This window comes from Phascolarctos cinereus, unplaced genomic scaffold, assembly GCF_003287225.1.
Source record: "Phascolarctos cinereus isolate Bilbo 61053 unplaced genomic scaffold, phaCin_HiC Scaffold_4;HRSCAF=312, whole genome shotgun sequence".
NCBI classification, from domain to species: domain Eukaryota; kingdom Metazoa; phylum Chordata; class Mammalia; order Diprotodontia; family Phascolarctidae; genus Phascolarctos; species Phascolarctos cinereus.
This window is the reverse complement of record NW_027555847.1, coordinates 226616797-226637400: the sequence shown is the minus strand read 5'-3', so window position 1 is coordinate 226637400 and position 20604 is coordinate 226616797. Positions and strand designations below refer to the sequence as shown.

Sequence of the window (20604 nt, the reverse complement as noted above, 5' to 3'; positions counted from 1 at the left end):
CATATATATATATATATATATATATACATATATTATATATATTTATATATATATACATATATATATATATGGGAATATATATATATATATAATGGGAATATATATATTCACATGCACATATGCCATACATACACGTGTCTATATGTGTATGCGCACACATCTATCTATATCTATATCTCCCAGCAGGTCAACAATTTCCTAAAGTCAAGAATAGTCCTTTTGCATATTCTCAGAGAAATGTCTATCATCTTCAAACAATGACCCACAAATCAGACCCTTTCACAACATTCATTGAAAGGTAATGTTTCCCATTTCATAGACTGCCAGACTCAGTCGATGTGTTGTTTTATTTTGCTGACCTAATTTTTTTCCCTCTTCCTTTTTTATTCTCTGTAACAAGGCATGGCTTTCGGTGGGATGGGGGTAGGGCAGAGGATATTTAGAAATGATGGGGATGGGGGGAAAAAAGATATCAAAAAAATTAAATTTTGAAATGAAAGGTAATATTTCCTAGTTGAAATTACTAACTATAGAAGAAGACATATCTCAAGCTCATTATAGATAATTGTCCAGATTTACCTTAAAAATCTTGACCAAAACAGCGTTGGTCAGAATTTATTTCCAGTTTTGAGCTTGGTGAAATAACAATATCTATATTTTCCTGACTACAGAATGCCCTGGGGCTTTGATAATTTAAACTTTGGGGGAGGAAAAATCCCGATCAATATTTCCCCAAGTCTCAGGTTATTGAGCGAATGTCTATTTAAATAGATAGATCTTCTGAGGAAATCAATTTCTTATGAGAGAACAATATGTGCCCTAAGTTAACACCCTGCCCACCAGTTCATTAAGACTCTGTTTACTCTCCCATATGAGCTAGACTGTCTGTAGCTTTGGAGTAAGGAGCACTTTCCCTAAGCTAACACAGTTTCACTGTTGCCAGGATATTTAGCTGTTTGCCTGGCCCCTGCAGCATGCCTGGTCCTGGGGGAGAACACCCCAGCCAGCCAGCAGAAACCATCCCTTCCTCCCCATCCATAAGAGGACAGAATCTTCTGAGCTTAGAGCCCACACTCTTTGTATTGTGCTGGCTTCCCTCCCTTAAGGTGGCCACCCTATTTTCTCTTAGGTTTCTCTTTTCCAAGCTAAACATCCCCAGTTCCTTCAACTGACTATTGTTACTGTTGTTAAATTCATGTGTAATTAATATATAATTATTGTTATTAATAATAGCTAGCATTTATATAGTGCTTTAACGTCTACAAAGCACTTTACATATGTCATTTGATCTCAAAACAATGCTGTTATTATCCACATTAGAGTCAGCTAGGTGCTAGAGCGAGCACTCACCCTGGAGTCAGGAAGACCTGCATCCAAAATCCAGCCGCAGACACTTACTATGTGACCCTGGGCAAATCACTTAACCTCTGTCTGCCTCAGTTTCCTCAACTGCAAAATGGGAACAATAATAACAGCACCTACTTTCACAGGGTTGTTGTGAGGATCCAATGAGATAATATTTGTAAAGTGCCTGGCAAATAGGACTTGTTTTCTTTCCTTCACCCCTTTTTACAAATGAGGAAACTGAGGCTAAAAGGCTTTTCCCCAGCCACACAGGAAGTAAATAGCAGAGCCAGGATTTGAACTCCCAGGTCTTCTGACTCCAGAACATTATCCTGTCCCATTATTACTGCTTCCATTATTACTTTGTGCAAATTGCTGCCCTTTCACACTCACATCTGTGATCTGTAACTCTTCCCCATCATCCATGTTATCGACAGTAGTGACACCCTGGTGTATCCAGTGGTAATCCTTGGGATTGGGCACCAGGAGCAAACTTTCTGTAGAAAAGGAGAAACAAGAGAACTCCATGATGACTGATAACAGTATCAATGGAAGCAAAAGAACAGGCGTGTGGGTGAGAAGATGAATACCACTGTGCCCCATTGTGGCTGGCTACTATTAGACCTCTTGTGAAATTTCAGGAGACATTTCCTCTGGCACTTGACAACAGACCACACTACAAATGTGCAATAACCCAATTAAGACTTGAGACAGCACAGAGAGCCAGAGGAAAAAGGCTCCAATAGCTGGGGGTCATCCCACCCCTCCCCTTTATTTTCCTTCCTACCTCCCCTTTCTCTTCTGAGCAAAGTCAAACTGATCAAAATCATCTTTACTGCTTCTCTGTTCCTATTTCTAATTCTTTTCTACTCTTTTCTCTTTCTCTAAACCACCAAAAAAATAAAAAACCCAAGGCTCAAGTGGGCAAAGGGGGCAATAATATGGTATGAATGAGTGGCCCAGTGGGTTTATTGAGTTAGGGCTGGAAAGGACCTAAGAGATTATCTAGTCCACCTTTGTAATTTTGCAGATAAAGAAACTGAGGGCAAGAAATGTTAAGTGATCTGGGTAAGCTCACAATGGAGTAAATGGTAGAGTGGGGCTTTGAACTCAGGTCCTGTTACTCCAGGTTTGACGCTTCCCACAGCACCATTTTGTCCCTTCCACTGTCCTGCGTGGATTCCTTTCTCGCAAGTCCTAAGCCCATTATTTCTGCTAAATTTGAAAAGATTATCAGAGACTATGAAGGCATCAACAAGCCCAGCTAATGGCATGGTAAGGGCAGAGTCAGGGCTCCTTTCATCTTGAAAGCAATGGATAAACCAGAGCATTTCAATTTCTCAGGAAAGGAGGACGTAGAGACTGTTCTTTACCAAGAAGTTCAGGCTTCTTGTTAGAGAGGATCTGCTAGAAGATATGATAGCTTCTCTCAGCAGCTTGCTGGGAAATGACTCGAGATTTCTCTAAGAGATCTAAAAAAAGAAAAAAATGTATGGATCCCAATCAATGCACAACTCGTTCTTATTCATATTAACCATGAAAAAAAAAAAGAGAGCACTTGGGGGAGCAATCCATGCATTATGCAGTCGGAACTTGTGGGATGTCCCCTCTCTACTCTCTCAGCCCCACCCCAGTTCTTTTTCCACTGCTCTGGGACAAGCCCTTCTTCCATCCCCACCCCCACCCCTGGTTCCCACAAGACTTTCTACAGTGCAGGTCTGGCAACAATAGCTCCTCAGTGCTCTTCCAAGCTTCTTCCCACTCCTGCCTGTTGTGGAGCAGGCACTGGGGCTTTCCAGGGCAGGATATCACTACTAGCCATGAGATTAGATCTGGAGGAAGGACCTTGTATATTCTGATCACGTGGTTCTCCCAATGGACCTTTCTTTAACCATTAGTGCTCTGCCTAGACTCATTCCTTCACAGCACATTCTCACTCCTTTGTTATCTCCCTATCCCAGTGATTGTGAACCCCAGTTTCCAACATACAGACACTTTTCTTCAACCCCATTAGTCTGTTCCCTCACTCTCATCCATCCCAACCCTACCTTTCCCTTTTCCCTAATGTCCCACTCCAGATCTGCCCACCCTTGCCACTGTTCCCTCTGGATCACCTGCTCCATAATTAACAAATTTTCTTTTCTCTTAAGCCTCTTCCTCTCTCATTCCTTCCATCTTTTGTCATCCACCGAGACCTGACTTCCTCCTGATGACACTACTTCCCTTCAAGTATAAGCTCTACTTTCTTTTATCACCCTTCTCCCTCTACTCACTGGTTGCTATGAGGGAGTCAAAATACTCCTTATTCCCCATTGCCACTTCCAGACTCTTCCCCTACCTCGGTTACTCAACGACTTCTCCTTTGAGGTCCGTGCTATACAAATGTATCCAATCCAGATCCCGGTGGCCATCATCCTTTACTAACAATTAACCCCTAAGACGTTCTCCCTCCTTCCTCAATGTGTTCAGTGGTTGGCTCATACTCTTCCGTCCTACCCCAATTTCTGCTCTCATACTAAAGGACTTCAGCATACATATTGAGGCTTCCTCAAATAACCTAACTTCCTCTATCTACTCAGTCCTCATGACCTATTCCTCTACTCTAATCTAGCTACGCACAGAAATGATCAAACCCTTGATCTTACCATCACTCAAAAGTGTCCCACTGCCATGTTCATAAACTCTGACATTTCTTTATCTGATCAAAATTTTTCATCCTTCTACTTCCCCTGTGTCTTATAATCCTCAGCTCTGTTCTTTATCCTCACTATGATCTATATTTCCTCCAGCCCTTCCCCAGATCATGATCCCTACGCTAGCCACACTCTCCTCCCTTCCTCATCTGGACCCCCTTAGTCAACTAATTCAACTTGACACAATCTACTCTCAAATCCCTTACTTCCTTGTTCTACTTTGCCAAACTCTGGACTACTCTCATCATCCACTTCTTTCACTTCTATTCCATGTATCCTTGAATGGACATGCTATAAATCATAAGGCCATGATGATAAATACTTGTTAAGCTGATTGGGTCAACTACAAAATTATGTCGTTGATCTTAACTGGGCCCTCACTGCAGAACAGCAAACCCTTCTGGGATTACCTTCCATCTTCTTGTGTATAACATGTATGGACTTAGTTATTTCAATGTTGTCCCTCTCATTAGGATGTAATCTCCTTGAGGGAAAGGACTATTTTTGTCTTTCTTTGAGTCCCTAGCACTTAGCTTATTTGTCTTTTGTTCTCAAAGAGGACCCATGTGATATCTTGACTTGAGAGTGAATTGGATTTAAGTGAAGCAGGGCTGTGCAAAGCCGTCAGCCTCACTCTATCCTTCAGAGTCATCTGAGTCCGGTGGCAAGACACAAGTAAGGACAATTAGAGATGATCCCAGATGCAGTGGGAGACCTTGGACTTGTTAAGCTAAGCTTCATTTGGTGGTGGTTGATAGAGCAATGGACTCAAGGCCCTTGATCATTCTGGTTACCCTTCTCTGGATGCAACCATGTCCTTCCTAAAAGGCCATTGCAACAGACTCAGGATCGCAGAAAAAGCCTCCCAAGTACTGAAAGCTAGCAGCAACTTACAGCTCTCAATGTCAGCCCCAGCCAGTTTGCCAGTGGTGCCAGAGTGGATTCAGATAAACTTGCCCTGAGAAATAAAGAAGGGGAAGAAGAATTGTAAAAAGGGAAAGAAGAAGAAGAAGAAGAGGAGGAGGATGAAGATGATGATGATGATGGAAGGGTCTGTCATAGAAACAGTGGATCAGGTTTGGCCTCACATGCAGACTAGTCACTCCTCTTGAAACTCCATATGAGTTACGCATGGCCAAATCAGGCTCTCAGTTGAACTGGAATGTTGCATTGCAGGTTTTTCATGCAAATTAGTGGGAAAAGGACAAGTTTCCAGGATTAAGTCCATACCCAATTGCCCTCTGAACTACTCCAGAGGGCAATTAGTGTAACCTTCACTTTTTTTTTTGCCATTTCAGGGATGAAGAAGAGGGAATGGACAAGAGTCCATTTATTTATATTGAACTTTGCTTTCCTGCTGAGAAAGGTAATACAAGTATTATCATGCCCCTTTTAGGGACAAGGAAACTGAGGCTGGAAGAGTTAAGTGAAATGACAAAGGTTAAAGAGCTAGGAAGTAAGTGGTCGAGTCAGAAATTGAAATAATTTGGAGTCCTTGGACTCCAAAGACAGTACTTCTGCTGCCATGCCAGTTACATCTCAAGGAAACAAAAACGGCTTGCCCTACTTAGGAATTTGGTCAGCCTTCTCTATGTAGGTCATTCAGCCCTGTCTACATGTCATAGAGTCATCAGGACTTCGATCATACAATCTATCCTCCTACCTTTAGCAAAACTGTACCTAGTTGAACTAAAAAGTAGATATTTAATTTCTTTTAAAAATCTCTTAAAAAGTACATTTCATAATTTTCCTTGGTCATTTATATATTAGTCTGTCTGGGTCTGCACTTTTATTGGTTTAGGGATCTCCAAGTGTACAACCTCCCTCCACCAAAACAGATAGCAACTCATCTGAAACTCACTGTATTAATGAATTGCCTGAGGCATGGAGAGTTTATATGTTTCAACCATGATCACACACCTAGTATGTTTCAGGGGCAAGACTTGGTCCCAGGTCTATTTTATTCCAAGGCCAGCCCTCTCTTAGTGGCACAGTGACTAGCGTGCTGGATCTGGAATCAGGAAGACCTGAGTTCAATTCCAGCCCCAGACACTTACTAGCTGTGTGGCCCTGGGCAGATCACTTAATATTTCAACCTCAGTTTCATCATCTATAAAATGAAGATAGTAATAGCACCTACCTCACAGGATTATTGTAAGGATTAAGTGGAATTTTATATATGTACATATCTTTGTAAACCTTAAAAGTGCTATATAAATACCAGCTATTATTATCATTGGTAACCTGCTCTTGAAGTTGATTTGAAGTCAGGCAGTGATATGGGCAAAAGCAAATGTTGACCTAAAGGGTTGTTATAAAGTACTCACAAATCGAGAGGAATTGTTGTTCCTGGTAGTCTTGACATTACCAAAAGCCCCCAGCACAGAGTTAGCCTGGATGATTTGTTCTCCAGATATCCCTATCCCAGGAGAAACAGAAGACAGAATTATTAGATGTCTGCCACTCTGGGAGTCAGAAACTATGGTTCCACCACACTGACTTAACTAGGCAGTGAGCCGGCCTGCCACAGGAAGCACTGCTCACTATCTCTGTAAACACTCCTTCATCTTTAATAGCTATTAAAAATTTCCCATCGATGGAAGCAGTCTCTAAAGAGATTGCAAACCATTTCTTTGTGTTCCTTTCATTCTATCTAAACAAACTTTCCTCCCCTTTTTGGCTGTGTTTCCATAACAATCACAGGGATCTCCATGCTCTGATAGATTTCTTTGCATTCTTGGCTCCCATTAACTAGAGAAAGAAGTAGGCCTTATTTTGGGGAAACTTCTACCTAGGGCAGCACAGAGAGTCTGCACAAATAGGCTTTCTATGGCTACTTGTTTGTTTTTTAAACTATCTCAACAATCTTTCCCTCTCCAAGGTTTGACTGGTTTCTGGATGTCAAATCCCAGTCCAAGGCGGTTAAAGACTGCCCTTCTAGGGGGGAAAAAATGTAGCCTTCTGGGGCAACTAAATCCCTCCTGAGACTGATGGGCCCTCTTTTTCCTTCCACCCATTTGGAAAGCCATACCTTGTCATATGAAGACTGTTTGCCAGTGCCTCCGATATTGGCAAAGTACTGAATGACCTTCTTGGTATTTTCAGTCTTGCCAGCACCAGATTCTCCACTAGGGATTGAAAGAGAAAAAAAAGAGGCCTATGAAGAACCAACAGGCAGAAAATGCCATGCACAGTAACAACAGCAACCAGGATTCATGCCAAGAATGGACATCCTCAGTAATGTCTCCTTAGTAGAATGCAAGCTCCATGAGGGCAAGGGACTGGATTGTTGTTGTTTTTTTTAAATTATTCTTTGTGTTCCCAGCACCCCCATAGTGAGAGTAAGGACTGACAGGAGGATAATCAGAGTGGTCCACTAATAACCTTGTAAAGTCAGGCGAAAGTAGAAGGCCTCTATCACAAGTGTGGGCAGAGCCTTGAAGAGCCCAATGAAAATTTTTATTGTGAGCATTTACACCTTGGACATCAGTAAACACTACAAATTAAGGCTTCATTTATTGTTTTGTTGATTCTCTAGATTTAATTGTGTCGGGGAAAACACTGATAATACAGATTAAACTTAAAAGTCAGGAGTAATGTTGGATCATCAGAAGGACCTCCTACCCCACTGAGATTGCTAATCCTGGTATTTGTGTATACCCAACATCTAGCATGGTACCTTGCATCCATTGGTCTAGACCTGCAATTTCATCAGTGTAGAGCAAATCCCTCCCCTGACACATTTCAATAATCATTCTGTAACTGCAGTCTATGAGAACTGCATGGAAACGTAGAGAGAATACTTGATCTGCCCAGGTCACATAAGCCTGTATGTTTCAGAGGCAGGACTTGAACCCAGATCTTTTGGGCTCTGAGGTCAGCCTTCTATCTGCTAAGTCATGTACATAACAGGCACTTAACAAATGTTTTTCAGGTTGAATTAGATTGGATCCTTCTCTCTGGAGGCATTGTCAGCCCTCTGACAATAGGGACAGGTGTTAGGAGCCTCAGGAAGAATCATTCACTATACCCCCATCAGTTAAAGAGACATCGACTTGAGGTATTTGCTACAGTTAAACCTATTTGTAGCCTGCAAAGTTACTTGTAAAGCACAGGCAATTAATAATTAATGTGAATGTCTAATTATACGTACAAGAGACCAACATAATTATGTGTATAGACCAGAAGACAGAAGGAATACTTACGTGATTAGCATAGACTGATTTTCACGATCTGTAGGAAGGGGAAAAAAAGATACCAAGATGCAATTAGCAAACATTTTCACTTTCCCAGTTTAGCTATTTAGGCTTCGACTACAACCAGACCCAAACAATTATCCATCTGAGTCACCATTCTTACCCTTGCTAGAGGCTTCAGGCGCAGAATGGTATTTATCAATGAGACTGAGACTCACTGAATCTCAAAGCTGGGAAGTCTGAGGTCTCTAGGTTTTCTCAGCCTAACTCCTGCCTGATGCATGAATCTCCTCTGCAGGATAAACAGCCCTTCAGCCTTTGTTTGAAGATTTCCATTGATGGGGAAACTCGTGACTCACCAGGCAGGCATCCCATTTTCAGATTATTTTAAGCATTAGGAAGCAAGGTGGCTCATTGGATAGAGTGCCAGGCCTGGACTCAAGAAGACTGAGTTCAAATCCAGCCTCAGATACTTTCCTTGCTGTATGACCCTGAGCAAGTCACCTTAACCTCTGTCTGCCTCAGTTTCCTCAACTGCAAATTAGAGATAATAACACCAACCTCCTCAATTTGTTGTGAGGATAAAATGAGATACCATTTGTAAAGCACTTAGCACAGTGCCTGGCACATAGTAGGTGCCTAATAAATGCTTGTTTCCTTCCCTCTCTTAAGCTGAAATCTGCCTCCCTTTAATTTTTATCCATTGTTCTTCTTCTGTCCTCTAGAGCACAAAGGATAGATGTAATTTTCCCATTACGGGGTAACCCTTCCAATCCTAGAAAACAATTATCAAGTGCCTCCTACATCTTCTTTTCTCTAGGCTGAACAGTTTGTTTAACTACCTATCATGCGATGAAGGGATTGCATTGGATGGCTTCTAAATTTCCTTCTAAGGGGCAGCTAGGTGGTGCAATGGATAGAGCAGCGGCCTTGGAGTCAGGAGGACCTGAGTTCAAATTCGGTCTCAGACACATAACACTCACTAGCTGTGTGACCCCAATTGTCTCACACAAAAAACAAACAAACAAAACCCAATAAATTTTCTTCTAGGTTTAAACCTATGGTTCTTTGGACCAACATTATTTCAAGTATGCCACCATCCTAGTCACCCAACTCTATGTTTGTCAACGTCCCTCCTAAAGCAATACTCATTCCACCCACCCTTTGCAAAGGTGGGGGCCTATGCTTTTGGAAAGTTGTATAAAATGTGCTTTTTTTATGGTTTGTTTAGTTTTGCTGGATTGCTTTTTAAAAATTTCTTTTGTATTCTTTATCAAAAGGGATGGCTGGGGTGGAAAGGAAAACATAGGGAAATACAGGTGATATTCAAACAAAAGATATCAATAAATGTTTATTCTAAAAAAAAAGTGGTGCCCATTACTTAACACAGGGCTCCACATGCGAATTCAGTGGAATTAATAAACTTCCTTTTTCTAGACATTTTATTTTTGTCAGTGTAGCCCATGATTCTATCAGCATTTTGGACAATGGCATGACACTGTGGTCTCATATTAAGCCTAACACCCCTAGTTCATTTATCCCAGAAATTCCTGTGAAACCACAATGCCTTCCGCCTAGTATTTACTCAGTTGGTTTCTTGACTCTATGGTTGGTATAAAGTCAAGAGTAATAAGCCTGATTAGAAGGCCTAGTCTGATGCCTCATGAAGACACAGAGGTTTCCCTGGGTTCTGGAAGGCTTTGCCAGCAGAGCCTAAGCTTTGGCATCTCCTATCATGCTGGAAAGACTTTAAGCATGGGATTAGCGCTAATTTATCCTGTATGTATCTTTTTCATACATAGTTGTTTGCATGCCGTCTTTTTTCTTTAGAATGTGAGCTCCTTGAAGGCAGGAACTGTTTTTGCGTTTCTTTGGGGAGTGTGTCCAATATGGCCAGTGCTTCACAAAGTGCCTGGCGTTTGCCATTCAGTCAATCAACAAGGATTTATGTATCAGGCATTCTACTAAGTGCTAAAAATATAAATACAAGCAAGAAAGAGAGTCTCCGCTTTCAAGGAGTTTGAGAAGACAACCCATGAAAGGAAGCAGAAAGGGATGGGGGGAGTAGGGAACTGTGTGTACCATAGAAAGTAACCTGCACAGGGGACAGGGTGGAGAAAAAAGTCCAGAAAGTCAGGAACAGAGTCTGGAGGGGAATGAAGGAATGAATATTCGTTCTGGCCTTGGTGTATCCTTAAAATGGAGTCTCTAAGAGGAACTGACCATCAGAAAGCATTAGAGTAAATGCTTAATACATACTTATGCATACTTGTGACTTGATTAGACACAATCTGGCCAAATTCAGTGTAACTCTCTTGAGGTTACGCACTTACTGACCACCACAACTCACAAAAATCTATTAAGTCCTAGAAGTATCAAGACATTTGACTGTTAGGTGAAATTAATTTTTTGTATTTGGATGCATGTTATAAAAGTCTTAAAGTTAATTATTCAAAGCTAACCAACCCACAACATTTTTACAAGCTTTGATTCTCAACTGGGAATGTAGACTGTAGGGCAGAGCTGTGGTATTTTTATCAAATCAACCTAATAGCCGTGTCCCTTCTTCCCCATCCCTACCCCAGATTGGTGATTTTTTTATAGTATGAGGAATTCTCAGTATGGAAACTCCCTACTCCAAGGGAGATCAACACTTCATTTTCATATGATCTTTCCTCTCCAACATCATGATTTCTCTCCAGGCTACACTCTAGACTTCCTCTGCCATGCCCCAGCTCTTCATCTTGAAGCTGTCTCAAGCTCTGGAATCCTAGAAGCATCCCCCTCCCCTGAGGCCTCTCCCCTTAGATGGTGCCTCCTAGAACTTCCATTTAAGGAGGGCACACAGGCCAAGAACATCTTATTCCTCTCCAGGCTGCGTTCCAGACTTTTTCTACAAGCCATTTCCCCCACCTCCCCCTAATCATATACCTCTACTCTCCTTCCATTTTCAGCTTCCTTTTTGTGTGTTAGAAGGAGCTTATGCTCCTTGAGGGCAGGGGCTGCCTTTTTGCTTGTATTCCTATTCTCAGTGCTTAGCACTGTGCCTGACACATACTAAGCGCTTAATAAATTACTTACAGTTTTTATTTATTTATTTACGCATTCATTTATTTATGCATTCATCCAAAAAGTTGCCTTCAGCATTACAAAGTCACTGGACTTGGCCAAGGTTATGGTCATGCTTAGAGGTAGGACTTAGGCCCAGGTCTTTCTGACTCCAAGGCCAGACCTCAATCCACTATGACACACTGTCTTTCACTCCATGTCCTTGACGGTAAAGAAATGTCCCTCAGACTCAGTGGTCCAGATGAGAAGTTCTCTTCCCTAGCAAACACTTACCCATGAGCATGTCATGGTAGGCATCGTCAGAGATGGAGAAGAGGCGAGGGGGCATCTCTGTACGCTTCTTGTCCTTGTACATGTTGGCCACTCGGGCGCCGTAAATGGGAAGCCACCTTGTATGGGTTGACTGTCACACAGAACAGACCAGAGTAGATCTTAAAGAGACAGAGAGAGAGAGAGAGAAACACACACAAGAAGAAAAGAAAGTCAGTCTGCCCTTCCAAGAACCTCCCATAAATAGCAAATGCAGTCTCCTCTGCCCGCTTTGTGGACCTTCTCTCTGTGCCTCATTCTATTAATCACACAAGAGCGCATTCCACCAGAATGAATGAGAAAAGGGTTTTCCTTCTCAGGACCAAATCGGTGTCTGTGTCTTTGCTATTATTTAAGTAAAATGCAACTTCTTTTCAATGTACTCTTTAAAGAGAAATACTAGCCTCTCTGTTAACCCTACAGACAGGTCTGCCAGATCGTGCTCAGCCATTAGGAAAGGGCCAGTTTGGCAGTCAGGAAGGTAAACCCCATTTCAGTGATTAAGAGCACAGATTTAAAAATAGAAGGCCTTCAAAATCATCAAGTCCAATTTCTTCATTTTGTAGATGAGGACCTTAAGGCTCATGGAGGCCCAGGGTCACAGGAAGTAAGCAGACCCAAGATTTGAACCCCGGCCATTGACTCAGAATCCAACACTCTTCCAACTATACCTGACAGCCTCAGGCACAGAAAAGGCCATATAAAGTCTCAAGTGTCAGGACTGACAGACATTTTAGCCGTGGTAGAGTTACCTTCTTCATGCTACAGATGAGGAAACTGAGACCCAGAGGGAGGAAGCAACCAGCCCATAGCAAGGCCACCCAGTAAATCAGGGACAGAGCCAGGATGAGAATCCAGGCCTCCTAATTTCCTGGTCAGTGCTCTTCCTACTGCAACACAACAGTCTATAAATGGATTCAAGCATCATTCCTCTGAGTGATGGATAAATGGGGTTAAAGACAAATCTCATCAGAGATTCAGGTCCAGTATGAGGAGAAGTTTGTGGCTCACAGGCCAAGAGACAGATTGCCCATTCCTGGGCCATGAGTTCTAATCTCTACTCTGCCATTAATTAGCACTGTTGTTCAGTTATGTCTGACTCTTCTTGACCCCATTTCTTGGGAAAGATACTGCGGTGGTTTGCCCTTTTCTTCTCCAGTTCCTTTGACTTATGAGGAAACTGAGACAAACAGGGTGAAGTGACTTGCCCAGGGTCACACAGCTAGTAAGTGTCCAAGGCCAGATTTGAACTCATGAAGAGGAGTCTTCCTGATTGCAAGCCCAGCGCTCTATCCACTCGGCTACCTAGCTGCCCCAGGCTTGAACAAACACTTTAGTCTTTTCTAGTCCCCCAGCTGACATTAGCTAAGCACTCACATGGATCTGTATTTATTAGATATGATCCAAAAATTAATTTTTATTATTAAAAATACAATTAGGATGGTGGGATGGCAGACATTGCAAAGATCATAGGTGTTATCACGGAAACCTAAGGCTACAGGAAACTCATCTAATTATCTAGCCCCACCCCTTGGTTTGAGGCTTCACCCAACCTACCCTGTACTAACCAGGGGAGATTAAGTCTAGAATCTCTTTCAGGGACACATTTCAATGATCAGCAACCTTAACTGTGAGGAATTGCATTCTCATGTCTTGGGTTGTAAAACTGATCAGAAAATAAATCTTTACATCTTAAGGTTTGTGGCAATGTAGTGCAAGAAAGAAATGAACATTTATGAAGCGCCTACTATGTGCCAGGCTGTCTGCAAAGCGCTTTATAAATATTATCTCATTTGATCCTCACAACAACCTTGGGAGGTAGGTGCTACTATTATCATCTCCCTTTTACAGATGAGGAAACTGAGGTAGATAACAGTTAGGTGTTTTACCCAGTGTGGTATAGCTAGTAAGTATCAGAAGCCAGATTGAACTCAGTTCCTCGACTCCAAGCCCAGTGTTCTATCCACTAAGCCATACAACTGCCTCTAAGAGGCAGCAACAATGGTAAGAGCCCAGAATTTGGAGGCAGAAGATGTGGGTTTAAATCCCGACTCTGCCAATAGCAAGCTGCATGACCCTAGAAAGTGACTTTGCCTTTCTGGGCATCAGCTTCCTCCTCTGTAAAATGGCAGAGTTGGACTAAATGATTTCTGAGGTCTCTTTCAGCTTTAAATCTATCTTCTGTGACCTTCAAAGAATAGGAATGGCATCAGTTTTAGTAAATTCCTGTAATAATAGCTGTTATTTATATAGTACTTTACATGTATTTTCTCATTTGATCTTTACAATAACTCTCTACTGCAGGTTCCACAGGTACCCATTTTACAGGTAATGAAACTGAGATTCAGAGCATCTAAAGGGCTTGCCCATGATCACATAGCTGGTAGGTGTCTGCACCCAGGATTCAAACCCAAGTCTCTCCTGTCTCAAAGGCCAGTGCTTGCTCCACTTTGTAAGGCTCCCTCTCATTTAAGGTATAAATAGGATGTTAGAAAAATCTTGGGGCAGGGAAAGATTCCTGTTGACACTGTCTTGGAAATGTTATAGGTGACAAGATGGGAGAAGTGAGCCTTCTTGTCACATGGTCTCAGGAAAGAAACTGAAAAAAAATTATGCTTCAGTTTGGAGTGAATGGGTATTTATTAATGTTAATAATAGTGATAACTCATGTTTCTATAGTGCTTTAAGGCTTGCAAAACACCTTCCTCAGAGCAATCCTGTGAAATGGGCACAATTTTTAGCCTCCCTTTCTAGATGAAGAACTTGAAGTTCTGACTTACCTTTGGTCACACAGCTAGTAAGTATCTGAGGTGGGATTTGAACCTGGGTCTCCCAACTCCAGGGGCAGAACTCTATCCATACCTTCCTGTCTGCTGAGGAAGGAGGCTATGCCATGATTTCCAAGCTAGCTTGCCAGCTGAATACCAATTTACCCCAAACTGAAGCAACATGGAGGTCATCCTGTCTACAGAATGTGGGGGCTAGGCTGTTGTAGACAGGATGACCTCAATCATCAGAAAGGTCTCTGTCTTGTACCACCTGAGCCAAAGCTGTGGGCAACCCTGGATGACTTAGGTGCCTCCTACATTCTTCCACTTACATAGATTCTCATGTTGGTGTAACACTGTCGGAGGTTATCCAGGACGCTGGCCTCATTCAGAAAGGTCATGTCGGCCATGTCGTTGGCCTGGTAGAACTTGGGTGGATTCATCTGCTGGATATCATCTCTCTTCACAGTAAGTGTCTGCAAGATTGAAAAAAAAAAACCATCAACATGCTCATTATTCAGAGAAACATGACCACATCTGCTTCCAAGACCTTAGAGCCCCCTCTGACTGACCACACAGCCCTCTTCCCACACTTTTCCTTCAGCCAGATTCAGTCTGGCAGCTTGAAGGGAAGCAAAAATAGGGACTGCTCTTTGGTAGACTTGGCTTCTGAGATGCTGTTGGCCAAGAAAACACGGCTATTGGCTGGTTGCCTAGAGAGGGTGGGGATGGGCTGGGGAGGGTGGTTGCTGCACAGTACAGCAATCTGTTCCCATTCCATTTTTTCTTTATAAAGACACCCCACAGCCTCCCCAACAAGGCTAGAAAGGAAAAAAAATAGCTTTTTAAAGAGTTAAACCCAAAAATAAGTAGAGAGAAGAGTGATATGAATCTGGCTAGCTACCCCTGAGTTCAAGATCCGACAACCACTTCCAGATATTTCCGGACTTCTGAAGTTCATCCAAACTAATTATCCCTCTTACTAGGGGATCAGCATTGTGTGGTTTAAAGAGGACTGGATTTGGTGCGAGGGACTTGAGTTTGAGATCTGGCTCTGCCCCTTATGTGACACTAGGTGAATCTGAGCCTCAATTTCCTCATCAACAAAATGGGAATAATATTTACACTAATAGAGATTTAGATTTGAAAGGGACCGCAGAAGTCATCTAATCCAACCTTCTCATTTTACAGATGGAGAAACGGAGGCCAGCAAGGTTATGTAGCTTGCCCAAGGTCACATGGAGGTAAATGGTAGAGCAGGGATTTAAACGCAGGTCCTTGAGAGGCTCAGCCTTAGCTTAATAGCTGGTTAGGTCAAGGCTACACACACACACCTTTCTCTTTAAATCCCTGTGCCTCACTGGTGTATTCCAGATACCGAAAGCACTCCAAGTCAATACTTAACTGAATCATTTTGCCTTTAGTCACGCACAGACCTCAGTGGGTGGGTGGGTGGGGTATCCCTTTGAGCAATGTGCCTCTGTAATCCCCTGCCTTTCCAGAAAATGCATTTCTCCTAAGAATAGAACTTTACTTTTATGGTCAACAACCATATTAACCCCAGTGCTTTGTTCCCTATGGCTTCCTCTATCTTCTCTGCACAGAAGGTGGGGAAGAAGGTATAACTGTGGGACTTCTGTGTGTCCCAAGGAGGCTGGCTTCCCTCATAAGCCAACATAGCCAAATAGGCAGCCATGAGCAACCTTTACTGGGAGACACAGACTCGGGACAATGAACAAGCTGATAAACTCACTCGACATGGGAAAAAGTGCCTTTCACAATAATGGGTCAGTCTTCTTGGGTCTTCTTTTTTTTACTCCTTCTCCACAATTTCACATGGTGATCTTGTCAGCTCCCATGGATTCAACTATCATCTCTATGCTGATGATTCTCAAATGTATTTGTCTAGCCCTTATTTCTCTCCCAACCTCCATCTCCAGCTACACATTGGGCATCTCAAACTGAATGTCCCACGACTGAACTCATTACCGTTCCCCACCCCCAAACTCTCCCCTGTTCCTAACTTCCCTTTTACTGTGGAAGGCACCCCCATCCTCCCATTTTCGCAGGCTCACAACCTAGAAGCCCTCACTCCTTCTCACTCGATCTGTTGCAAAGGCCTGTTGATTTTACTTTTGTAACATCTCTTTGTACAGTATATACCTTCTCTCTTCTGATTCTGCTGTCACGCTGGTATAAACCCTTGTCTCCTCATACTTGGATTACCACAATAGCCTGCTGGTAGGGCATCCTCCACTTAGCTGTCAAAGGGATCTTCCTAAAGAATCTCTCTCCCCTTCTCTCTCTCCTCTCTCTTCCTCATTCTCTCTCTTCCTCTTCTTTCTTTCTTTCTCTCTTTTGTTCTCTCTCTCTCTCTCTCTCTCTCTCTCACACACACACACACACACACGCACACGCACACACATCTAATGGATCCCTATCAACTCCAGGACCAAATATAAAATCCTCTCATTAGCTTATAAAGACCTCCAGTAACCTGGCCCCTGCCTACCTTTCCTGTGTCCTTACACCTCACTTATCCCTACATGCTCTTGGCCTCCTTGTTGTTTCTCTCCATCTCCCAGCTTCACGGATTGCCCGCCATGCCTGGAATTCTCTCCCTCTTCATCTCTACCTTCTGGCTTCCTTGGTTTCCTTCAAGTCTCAGTTAAAATCTATAAGAAGACTTTCCCCATTCCCCCTAATGCCGTTGCCTCCCCTCTGTTCATTACCATCTCCAGTTCATCTTATTTCTTGTTTGTACATACTTGCTTGTTTGCAGGTTGTGTCTCTCTCCCTACTCCCACCCCTACCCCCATTAGACAGTAAGCTACTTGAGAATAGGGGCTGTCTTTTGCCTTTTTTTGTATATCCAGCACTTAACCCACAAAGTATCTGGCACGTGGCAGGCACTTAAAAATGCTTGTTGAAGAAGAGGATGCTGACCATAATAGCACATTTCTGTATTGCCTTAAGGTTTACATAGCACTTTCCTCACAACAGCCCTATGAGGAAGGTAGTACAAGTATTATTATTCCCATTTTGTGGATAGGGAAACTGAGGCTCAGAAAAAGTTTTATGACTTGCTTGAGTTTGTACAAGCCAGGATGTAGTACAGACAGGATTTGAACCCAAGCCTTTCTAACTCTAAAGTTTGCCATCTATCGCTTGTGCAATGCCTACTCTCAAAGACCTAAGTTCAAGGCCCTACTGTTACTTACTGTCTGGGTAACCTTGGACAAGTTATTTAATCTTGCTGGGCTTCAGTTTCCTCATCTATAAATGAGATTTAGATGACCTTTGAAGTGCTTTTCAGCTTTAAATCTATATTGGTAGTATTAGTATTTTAGGCACTAATAATTATTAATTATCATTAGTTGTTGATGAGAAAATTAAGGCTCAGAGAGGCAGCCTTGTGATTTACCCCCATGTCATCTAAGTGACAGAACTAGAACTCAAACCCTAGTCGTTTGGCACCAAATTCAATGTTCTTTCTTTTTTGAGGAGGATGAGGGAGGCAATTTAGGTTAAGTGGCTTGCCCAGGGTCACAAAGATAGTCACATTTGAACTCAGGTCTTCCTGACTCCAGGCTTAGTGCTCTGTCCCCTGCACCACCCAGTTACCTTTTGCCACATGGCTGCCCTACAATGCTGGGCAAATTACTTAAGCTTGGTGGGCCTCAGTTTCCTCAATTGTAAAGTATTGGAGTTGGAATAGATGTGGCAGTCTTGGACTGGACTTTGAGTCAGCGCAAGTAAGGTACAATGGAAAGCGCCCTTGATCTGGACTCAGAGGACCTGAGTTTGAATCCTGCCTTTGAGACTTACTAGCAAGCCATGGGCTAGTACTTCTTAAAGCCTCAGTTTTCTCATCTATAAGATGACAGTCTCTCTTGTTCCTTTCTGCTCTAAATTGTTTATCCTTTGATTCTTGTTATGCCATAAAGATAACCCCTGGAATTGGGGTTCACCCTGGGGGAGGTCTCCCCACCTACCTGGTTGGTGATAGTCTTGACCGTTACTCGGTCGCCCTGCTCGGATTGGATCTCACCAGCCATGAAGCCTTCCTTTTCGTCCTTCACCCAGCACGACCTCTTGATGTCATAAGGCTTGTTCATAGCTTCGATCCTCTCCTTCTCGGGGGGTGCCAGAAAAGGCAGGGGGTCCACATCGTCCCCACACTCGCCTTTGTACCCTCCAGGCATCTTGACTTACTCGAGTAAGAAACCAGAAGGGGATGGGGAGCAGGAGGCTGGACTTTCCTTGGGACTGCAGGCGGCAGGAGAAAAGAAGGGAACAGGATTTCACCAGAAGGGACAATAAGCAACTTGAGGAACTTGATTCATTGTCTATCCGTAGGCTCTAGAAATCATCCCTGACCAGGAATGTGCCTGGAACGCTCTCCCTCCTCCACTCCACCTACTGACCTCCCAAACTTCCTTTGCATCCCAACTGAAATCCCATCTTTTGCTGGAAGCCTTTCCCATCCCCTCTTAACTCTAGTGCCTTCTCTCTGTTAATTATTTCCTATTTATTCTCTATGTAGCTTGCTTTGTGCATATTAATTTGCAAGTTGTCTTCCTCATTAGATTGTAAGCTCCTTGAGGGCAAGGTAAGTCTTTTGCCTCTTTTTTGTATCCTCAGCACTTAGTATGGTGCCTGGCACATAGTAGGTGCTTAAAAAAATGTTTAACGATTGTTACCCCTGTGTCAGTGCCTGACAGAGTACTCTGTATGTACTGGGATTTGATCAGTTCTGGCTGGATGAAATAGAATTGGTAGGTACTGTCATCTTTGTACCTTGATTGGAAGAAGGGAGAGAGCCTAAGAGAAAGGGGAATTGGAAACTGTAGAGCTCAGAATTGAAGAATGATGTAAGAAGTCAGGGGACAAGCAAGGAGGCAGCATGATATAATGATAAAAGCAATAGCAGCAACACCAACAGCTAGCATTTAAATAGCGCTTTCAGGTTTGCAAAGCACTTTATGTATATTTCATTTGATCCTTACAACAACCTTGGGAAGTAGGTCCTATTATTATCTCCATTTTGTAGATGAAGAAACAGAGGCAGACAGAAGTTAAGTGACTTGACCAGGGTCACACAGCTAGAAAGTGTCTGAGGCCAGATTTGAACTCAGGAAGATGGGTCTTCCTGACTTCAGGCCTGGCGCTCTGTGCACTATGGCGCTACCCAGCAGCCTAACAATTAGAGCTGTACAAAAGTGGAATGGGCTACCTTGAGAAGTGGTTGGGTTCTCCCTGTAGTCTGGACAAAGGTTGAATGATTACTCGTAAGGTATCTTATAGCCGGCACTCTATGGATTGACTGAGATGGCCTTCCAAGGAACAAGGTCCATTTCATTTCTATGATTTTAGTGAGTTGTTCTAGAGAGATTAAACCATTTGCCTATGGCCATACGTACCAGAAGTTACACTTGAACTCAGGGCTTTGTGATTCCAAGACTAGACCTTTTTCCAGTAGCCAAAACTACCATCTCTTCTGTGGCTATAAAATAGGGGAATAATTCTACCTACCTCACAAGGCTGCTGTGAGAAAAGTTTTTATATGTTGTATCCAAAATGGCTATTGAAAAGTGAGCTATTATTATAATTAGCGTGGAAAGTGGAAAACATTCTTCTCCAATGACTCTGACACTTTGCCAGAAGGAGTTTACTTGAGACCAAGGATCTTGCTTCATTCTCTAAATAGACAGCTATAGATAGAGGGTCTTCTGACCTTACCCCCCAGAGGGATCTCCATTTCCCTGTTTTGTCCTTGTGATCTCCTTGATTTTCTGAGGCACATTATAATCTTTCTGGCCCTTTGGTCTCAGAAGAAGCCAAGCCTTTCTGAATGGAATGGAGTCATGGCAAGGGACATATAGAGTTTCACAGAATGTCAGAGCTGGAAGAGACCCCAGAAACCATCTAGTCTAATCCCTTAAATTTAAGGAGGAAGAAAATGAGGCCTAGTATGGGGAAAGTGATTTGCCCAAGGTCACACTGGAAGCTGAGATGGAATTTGAACCCAGGTCTCCCTTGTTCCCACACTGGCAGCTGTCGGTGGCATCTTTTTTATTTCATTTTATTTTTTTTGGAGGCAACTGGGGTTAAATGGCTTGCCTAGGGTCACACATCTAGTAAGTGTCTGAGGTCACATTTGAACTCAGGTCTTCCTCGCTCTGGGGCTAGTGTTCTATCCACTGTACTGCCACTGTATCCTCC

General features: G+C 42.9%; 1 protein-coding gene across 1 annotated transcript in view; it reads right to left on the bottom strand.

The window, feature by feature from the left end:
• Nucleotides 1-18584, bottom strand: part of MYH16 (myosin heavy chain 16) — a 75265-nt gene extending 56681 nt beyond the window's left edge. The window contains 10 exon segments of the mRNA XM_078151739.1: nucleotides 1738-1841; nucleotides 2718-2816; nucleotides 4932-4995; nucleotides 6365-6469; nucleotides 7069-7165; nucleotides 8243-8270; nucleotides 11576-11690; nucleotides 11692-11733; nucleotides 14712-14855; nucleotides 18375-18584. Of these exon segments, the coding sequence (XP_078007865.1) occupies nucleotides 1738-1841; nucleotides 2718-2816; nucleotides 4932-4995; nucleotides 6365-6469; nucleotides 7069-7165; nucleotides 8243-8270; nucleotides 11576-11690; nucleotides 11692-11733; nucleotides 14712-14855; nucleotides 18375-18584 (1008 nt within the window).
• Nucleotides 18585-20604: the final 2020 nt, after the last annotated feature.